The sequence below is a fragment of the Pteropus medius genome, unplaced genomic scaffold (genome assembly GCF_902729225.1).
Source record: "Pteropus medius unplaced genomic scaffold, Ma_sr-lr_union100, whole genome shotgun sequence".
NCBI classification, from domain to species: domain Eukaryota; kingdom Metazoa; phylum Chordata; class Mammalia; order Chiroptera; family Pteropodidae; genus Pteropus; species Pteropus medius.
Genome location: NW_024350326.1, coordinates 598024 through 606597, shown reverse-complemented (window position 1 = coordinate 606597; position 8574 = coordinate 598024). Strand labels below are relative to the sequence as shown.

Genomic DNA, 8574 nt, shown 5'->3' with positions numbered 1-8574 from the left:
CCCCGTGAGCGTTAGTCCCCCATAGACTAGGCCGGCCCTATGGGGGACCCTCGGCCCTTCCCCATCACTTCCTGCTTACCTCCTTGCCCGTGTGGTCTTGTCTTCCAGGCCTGAGGTGGACATTCACGCAGCCCGGTTTGTCCTATGGAAAGAAATCAGGGAAGGAACCACGTCTCAGGTCTGTAGGACGCTGAGGGAACACAGGACAGTCTCGGGTAGATGAGGGGTCCCCATCTTCTTCATCAAAAGTCCTAATACCTCTGAGGTCTTAAAGTCACTGGAGGGAGATGTCGTGTGGAACAGGCTCGGGGCAGGGAAAGAGGCTGGCTGTACTTGGGATTGGAGTTGGCACTACGTGGCCTAACTACTGACGATGGTGATGATGATGCTGCTGCTGATGATAATGGTGACGATTTATTTCCCACGTATTATATGCCCGGCACTAGGGTAGACGATTTATGGAAATTATCTTAAACCCTCCCAACAGTTACACGGGTTTATACTTTAACCCTATTTTGTGGACAAAGAAACAGGAGTTCGGGGAAGGGATGTCACTTGTCCAAAGTCACACAGCAAGAAAACATGGAGGCCACTATCCCTGAATTCCAGCCCCCTGCTCTCATGCCGGGCTGGAGACCCCCCCGGCGGTGGAGCAGGTGGCACCTCTGAGCGGAACGGGACAGTCAAGATGTCGGTTTGAATGACTCCGGACTGCGAGAACGGGGTCGTGCCTGGCTGGAGGACTCCGCCCAGGGCGTGTGAGGAGCGACAAGCCAGATCTTTCGGAAACACTCTTAAACTCCGTGGAGTTTAGCACAACCAGTTCGGAAATTGTGCATCGAATGACGGTGATGGTATTAATAGCAACACTAACAACAAGCTTCTCCTGGGTGCTTCCTGCATGCGGAGCCTCGCTCCACGGCGGTGACCGGCAACGCCTTACCGCGTCTGCACAGCAGATGTCGCTGTGAGGTCGGTACCAGGATCCTTCCCCTGTGACGGACGGCACACTAACGCACACGAGGGCTGACTGGCCTGCTGTCACATCGGTGGCAAATGCTGTAAGCTCCTTGACATGGAGACCACACAACGACCACGAATAGGCTCAATATCGAAAGACTAAAAAAATAAACAAGGAATGTGTTGTCTAAAGCCTTCGCCGTCATCGGCATCACCGGCGGCGCTATGATTGCCACCATCGTAACCAGGATCACGGACGTCACCGTCATGACCACATTCAGCGGGATCACCACCACCGTCACCGTCGCCACGATCGGCACTCATCATTTCTATCAATGTCATCATCGTCGTCATCATGGTGGTTCTCGACCAGAGCAGGGTCCCCCCATCCCCACCCATGGGACCTTCGTAACGCCTACGGTCATTTTTGGTTGTCTAAACTGGGGCTTATGGTGGTTGTTGCTACGGACGTCAAGAGGCTAGAAATCAGAGATGCCGCTACACATCCTACAGTACACAGGGCAGCCCGGCCCCCACCACTGCAATAACGATCTGACCCGAAATATGGACAGTGCTGAGGTTGAGACACTCTGGTCCACTCTGCCGAGAATGTGGCTACTCCCTTCGTCCCCCGAGATGTGTGTTTAACCCTCACATCACCCTTCGGGGCACGTGTGACCCTTCACGTCCTCTACGTGGGGCTGGGAAGACCCGAGAGGACACAGGATCTGCTCAAGGTCGGCCAGCCAGGTAGAGGCAGAGCCGGAATTGGAATCCAGATGTTAATCATCTCTCCATCCAACGCCTTCCCGCAGCATGGCTGACCTCTGCCGCCTGTTTCCCCAAACTCAACAGCTACGTTGTAAACGCAAAGACACCGGGATGGAGAAAAGCCCTGGATGAAGCCCTGTTGCTACTTTCGAGACACGGCTGACTCTAAACCCTCCCTCTCTCCCTCTGGCTCGCTCCTGGTCCTCAAGACCGATGTGTCTGGCCCAGATGCTCCCTGACAGCCCGGTTCCTGGCTTTTCCCTTCCCCCTCTGGCTCTGCCTTTCCCTCCTGGGTCCGAGTCCCCAAGCCGTGGCCCACCCTTGACGCAGGGCAACGAGCCCCTGATGGAGAAATGGCTGACCGGCACGTAGACCAGGATTCCGCAGAGGTAGACACCTCCCAGGACAGTCGCCACGGCGAAGAACACAGCCAAGGGTCCTGCGGTGTAGAAGCCTCTCCTAAGAACAGGGACGTGCCCTGGAAGGAGAGGGTACGTGGGCGTTAGGAGCGTCCTTCTCACCCCTTCATCCATCTCTTCATCTACTCGTTTGTTCTTCAAGGAGTTATCAGCGCCTGCTACATGCTAAGCGCTGTCCCAGGCAGCAGGCATTCAACGGGGAACCAAGGTCACTTCCTGCCCTCGTGGGGCTGGCATTCCAGCTGAGAAGCAGACAGTCAACAATGAAGCGACGAGCTGACTCACGTCCCTAACCCTAACCCTGACCCTAACGAGTGCTCTGGAGAACAGACTGACATGAGGGGACAGAGAGCGGCAGGTCAGAGGGCTGCTGGTGTCACAGGGTCATTAACTCATTGCAGGGGCGTTCCACTGTGCACCAACTGTGCGTGTGCCAGGCCCCGTGGTACAGCACTGGGGACAAATGACAGTCAAAGAGCTCACCCAACCTCTGCCCCCCAGAGTTTAGAGTGCAGTGGAGTGGGAAGGCCTGAGTCAGATAGTAACACAAACGCGTCGTGTTCGGCGCATAGTAGGTGCTTAGTCAGCAGTGCGCGGGGACCAGAATGACGCCTCCGGCCCACATTCGCTGTGTGCTCACGGCTCTCTGGGAAGAGCCAGGCCGATGGCTCCTGTTGAACTTTCTCTCTCAGCGTCGGACTTGGTTCTCGCAGTGACCCGGTGACGTAGGGACCTTGGTCATCCCCACACGACAGATGGGGAAGCGGGAGCTCGGAGAGGTGAAACTGCCCTCCCCGGTTTGTGCCACTGGCCAGAGGCAGAGCCGGGATCTGGACTCGGGTCGCCGGGTTCCAGCACCCCCGCTTGTCACCGCCCTGCGTGTCTAAGCCCGTCGGTCTCTCTCCGTCGATGAAAACGGCGTTTTCGCCATTTACGGATTCAGCCCCAAATCACGTTTCTGACACCATGTCCACGGTAGAGCTCTACCTTCTCTGGGCCACTTCCCCTTCCTCTTCCCACTTCCTTATCTCGGAGACGGCCCAGCGTGACCGCTGCGGGCAGAGGCCGTGTGGTCTGACCGGACTCCCGGGGCGTGAACTCTGCCTCCTCTGCTGATTAGAACTGGAACCTGGAATAGCGCACCCCACCCCGAGCACCGGTGTCCTCACCTGTGGAATGGGGGCGACGCTCCCAACAGAGAGAGACTGCGAGGGTCGTGCGGGTTGGAATGGGGGCTGGCGCTCAGTAAGTGCTCGTCAAGTGTTGGCTGACCTTGTCTCGCAGGACTCTGAGCTCAGGACTCTGGGGACTTCCTGGAGGGGGCAGCTTTGGGCTCAGACCTCAAGGGGACGGGAAGGTTCCACCCAACCACTGTGAGGACGGAGTGTGAGCTGGAGACAGCAGTCCTGGTGACGGGTGCCACCCAGGCCGAGGCATGGAGGTGGGGACACTGGGAGAGGGTAAGCCCCAGAGGGGAAGCGGCTGCACTTACAGGGCCTCCGGACCTCGACGTCCCTGTACATGGAGAGCTGGGCCACGGGGTTCTCCACGACGCACCTGTATCTGCCCATCTGCTCCCAGGCCAGACTCGGCAGCGTGATGTTTGCCTCTGAGAAGCTCAAGAGGGAGCCATGGTGGACCCAGCGGTACTTGGGTCCCGGGAGGGAGGTGGAGACACACTCCATCCGCACCCGGGTGCCGGTCTCGGCAGACACGATGCCTCTGATGTGGTGGGGGTCAGTCCGCAGCAGCACGCTGTCCGGCCCATCTGCAGAGACAGGGCGGGAGCCTGGGGCCCACGTCTCGTCTCGTTCCCTTGAGCCTCACAGAGTCCTCCCTGGCCCGGAGGTGCCCCACTCTGCACCCAGAGCGGACCCCCTAGATTCCCCCCGACGTGCAAGGCAGCCGTGGTGACAATGACGGCACCTCCTGTGTGCCAGCTCCGTGGCGGCCGTTCACGTGACGATGACATAGGGATAGACCAGAAGCAAATGCATCAGGCCCACGGCGTGCCGGGCGCTGCCTCAAATACCTTCCAGGTTTTCACGCACTTGCATAATTCCCACAGCGGCCCGTGCGATCAGTTCCACTATTGATCTGTGTTACGGCTGAGGGAAGCGAGGCTCGGAGGAGAAGACCGAGGACTCGCGGCCTCCATGGACCCACGAATGGGCCAAGCAAGTCCCCCTACGGCCAGGAGGAATCTTCCTGAACAGCTGTAGCCCCGGGTCCCGGGTCTAACCTCCGGCCAGTAAGCAGTGTACGGAGGTCGTCTCTGTGACAGCCTTGCCGGCACGTCTTCGATCGACAAGACCCATCTGAGAATTTGAGAAGGTCTTGCCAGGAGGCAAACCTGGCCTTGGTGGGCCGCCAGAGAGGTCTAAAGAGAAGAGAATGTGTGGCATGCAGAACTTAGTTTTTTCGCTCGAACTGTCTGCTCAAGGGCGTGTAGACAGTTCCATCCGAGCGAAGGACAAAGGGAAGGTGACAGCGCTAAGTCAGAAAACCAGAAATGAGAGACCCAGGAGCCGAACTGGAAAACCCGAGGCAGGCAGGGTCTTGAAAACTCGACCCATTAAATGTCAATCTAAGCAACGATCGGTTGCGAGCTGTCCCCTCTTTCCACAGAGTCCCATTTCTAATCTGAGAAGCAGGGGTTAGGGCATGTCCCAGGTCCAAAGAGCCAAATAGCCAGAGCTGGGGATCGAGCCCAGATCAAGCTGGCCACAGGCTGGCTCAGGATGCCCCCTCTCTCCGGTTCTGCGTGTGTCACCCCCACGCCCCTGGACGACTCTGGGCCCACCCCTGGCTCCACACCCATCACCCCAGACCACTCACAGGCCACCGTCAGAGAGATCTGTTCACTCCTTTGAAGAAGCCCGAAGATGTTTTTAATCGCACACTGAAGCACTCTGTCATCGCGGCCGACCCTGTGGATGACGAGCATCTTGCCGTCTGGGGAAATTGTCATCCGGTCATTGCTGGTCACCAGTAAGGCGTTCACATACCACTCGACATTGGCGGCGTCGGTGTGGCAGAAGGCGGCCATGGAATCCATGTACTCTACCACGGAGCTGCTGTTGACCGAGATGCCTGGGTTGCTTTCCAACTCTGTGGGAAGCAGGAAGGGTGAGAGGTGGGGTCTGGCCCCCCCACAAGCTCCACTCACCTCCGAGGCGGGGTTTGGGGTAGGTTGGGTAGAAACCAGCATGCCTAGAACTGAGAGGGACAGAGAAGAGGTGACCGAGGGTGGCACTTGCATGAGCCCGTTATCCTCCGCTCTGAGACATCGTCGTGGCATCCACTGCAATCATTGTGAGCTCCTGGCATAGGCGTGCCATCTAATGGTTATTTCTGAACCCCCAAATCAGGACACTCCCTCACCTGCAGTGCCGTGGGTAGAATTCAGAGCGTAGGTGGTCCCTGGACTCTTCGTGATAATCGCCTCCATTACCTGAGTCCCATGTACTGGACAAATACTTGTTCCGACCTTATAACAGACCACAGAGGTAGACATCACCCCTATTTTTACAGGTGAGGACGATGAGGACCACAGATGGAAGACAGTCCCAAGGCCATGCAGCACATACCTGTGACTTTTTCCTAACCTGTAGAATATGGCACAGGTGATGGCTGTCACTCCCATAATTATCTTGTGTTATGTAAGAGTCCGTCCCAGCGGACTAGAGAGGGAGAGACTCTGGCCGACCTTGAGGAAGTAAACAGCCCGACGTGAAATGCCTGTGCACAGGGCCACGCTTGCGCACGCAGCCATGGGCTACATGGAGGAGCCTCAGAGCCCAGGACTCGGCTAAGTCACCAAATCCAACTCCCGCATTACGGAAACAAGCTGTCCACCTACCTCGCATCTCGAGCCAACCGGCTGCTCTCTGAGTCCCACTGCTGGCGTCCACCCGTACGGGGTAGTTCCCTGTGCCATTTAACACGGAATTCCTGATCACCAGGTTGCCTGTCCTGGTCACGGTCTCCCGGCCGCTGAACTTGGGCCCAGGCTGCCAGGAACCGGAGGAGGGTTTATAGCCGACAATCACATTCTCTGCACCATCGTTCACACTCCGGTGCCAGCTGTACTCCAGAGCATCCTTAGGGGCGCCTGCGAGGTCCAGGAAGCTCTGATGTCCCTCTGTTCCTATGAGTGGGACGATGGAGATTTGGCCGGAGGCCTGGTGGATCCCACAGGCCAGCAGACTGGCTGAGGAAGAGAGAGATGGATCGATTGATGAATCGATTGACTGATTGACATCACCCAGGCAATGACCCACAGAGACACCGGTGAACACACCAAGGATTGTTTGCTCCCGATGGCTCCCCAGCCTGCCCACCCCCCTCCATCTGCTCAGCCCCTGCCTGAGTCTAGTCTGTCCTCACTACCTTCCAGCCGGGACTGTTCCCTGGACACCCAGCCTCCAATCCACCCTCACGTGACAGTTCTGTGGATCCTTATAAAGCCCTCGCTGTGACCCTGCTCAAACACCTTCCCTGGCTCCCCGGTGCCCTCCTGATAAAGTTCAAACTCTCAGAGGGGCTTATGAGACCCTCCTAGAGAGCACCGGTCTTTTCGGCTCACCTAGCCTCCTCGGCTCATACCCACCCTACCCCATCTCCCCACGCGCTTCTTATTCGTTCATCCAAGCGTTCACTCACGTGTTCATTCATCAGAAGACGGGGCCTCCAGCGGTGTGCCCCCCATCCACGCACACGTCTCTGAACGCACCACGCTCTCTCCTGACTTCGGGATTTGGTCCATGCGCTTCCCCGTTTCGAGCACACTGATCCTTGCTCTCTCCCCACTCACTCATTTCTACCTGTTCTCAGTTCTGGACTTTGATGTCTCCTCCTCCCCAACCCGGGTCACATGGTCCCTCGCCGCTGCCCAGCCTCCGGGCCCCGCCTCGCCCCGTCCCCACCACTCTGGGTTACTGCAGTGTGGGCACAGTTCTGCATCTCGCAGTGGATGCGAGCTCCAGGAAGACTGTCTCAGTCCTGCTGTGACCCCAGCACCCCTGGGCACAGGGCAGAACCCAGTGGGAGCCCTGGGCATGATTATCTGGGTGGATAAAACTCCCCCATCTACACGTTTTGATTCAGGGTCTAAATTCAGTGGAGTGGAAGTGCAGGGGGGTGTGGGGTTGGGGAGAGTGGTGGGGTGGGGGATGGGGATCTGTTGCCACGTCTGCAAACCCCCAACCTCAGCTCAGTTCCGCAGAGGAAGCACAGACACCTGAGATCCTCAGGTCCAGGCCACCAGGTGTGGACACTGGGGGTGTTCGAGCCCAGGACGCACGGCTGCCAGTGAGACATGATAGTTGTGTGTGTCGGGGACGCGGAGGAGCTTAGGGGAAGTGAGGAGTTGGGAAGGGGTCGTGCTGGAGAGGTGGGGGAGGGGATCAAGGCGGATGGGTGACCAGGGAACCCTCTGTGCGTGTGTGTGTGTGTGCGTGAATCGCACCATTAAATATCCTCTTGATGTGGGTTTCTCCAACGTTAAACAGAAATTTAGTCAGGGGACCACGAGCGCACGTACACCTCTGAGTACCTCGTGGCTTATTCAATATCTCTGAAGTCTCGTACTGTAGCCTGAAAATCCATATGCAAAACACATCTGCGTGGAATAGGAAAATAATGTCTTTGCGACCATCGAAGTCATTTAATCGGCCGTCCCCAGGATGTGAGTGTAAGCGGAAGACATGCGAAGGTGATCTCGTGGCTCTAGCCCATCTGAAGCACTGGGTTACTGCCCCTTCCCTCATCTCCGAACTGCGTCCGCTCCAAGGAGGAAGGAAACCTTTCTGGGAATGGTTCACAGCAGTTCTGCTTATACCTCATTGGCCAAAAAGTCGTCATGTGGCCACACTTACCTGCAGGGGCAGCTGGAGAGTGCAGCCTTTTAGTTAGGAAAAGAGGGAGAATGGATATTAGGGGGGCACCAGCCACCTCTGTCACAGAGAGCACCTGAGTGGATCTACTTGGCAATCCCCGACATGAGCATCTCTATCAGACAGAATTTTATGCCAAGTCACTGGAGAAAAACGTCCCTCCCTTGCAGCCAGACTATACATGGCCGATAATGACTGACCCGCTCATTTGGGACCGAGATGGCAGAGCTGTTTCAATCAGCGCCCGTGGCATGAATCGGAGCATTTAATACAAAGAGACTCTCGCAAGGCCCCTGCCCTTGGAAGGCGTCTGCAGGCTTGGCACATCCGTCAGGCTTCAGAGACTCACACTTATTCCCTCAAGCAGATCCCAGAGCTGGCCCTGGCCCTGGCCCATCCCATCCTGGCCCCCCTGTCATTTGGAGCATCTTATCTGAGCGGCAGGCATCCTATGTCATCAGTCCATGGACACCCCTGAGCGGAGAAGTCTGACAGGTGTTGGGAAGTGACTCCTTCCAGAAAGACAT

General features: G+C 57.2%; 1 protein-coding gene across 1 annotated transcript; it reads right to left on the bottom strand.

Moving 5' to 3' along the window:
* Positions 1–1214: 1214 nt before the first annotated feature.
* Positions 1215–7115, bottom strand: CEACAM18 (CEA cell adhesion molecule 18). Its single transcript, XM_039839593.1, has 6 exons — positions 7079–7115; positions 6013–6363; positions 4989–5261; positions 3643–3918; positions 3138–3279; positions 1215–2209 (listed from the first exon to the last, which is right to left on the bottom strand). The coding sequence occupies exons 1-6, from the start codon at positions 7113–7115 to the stop codon at positions 2191–2193; spliced, it is 1098 nt and encodes a 365-aa protein (XP_039695527.1). The 3' UTR covers positions 1215–2190.
* Between the last annotated feature and the right edge of the window lie 1459 nt (positions 7116–8574).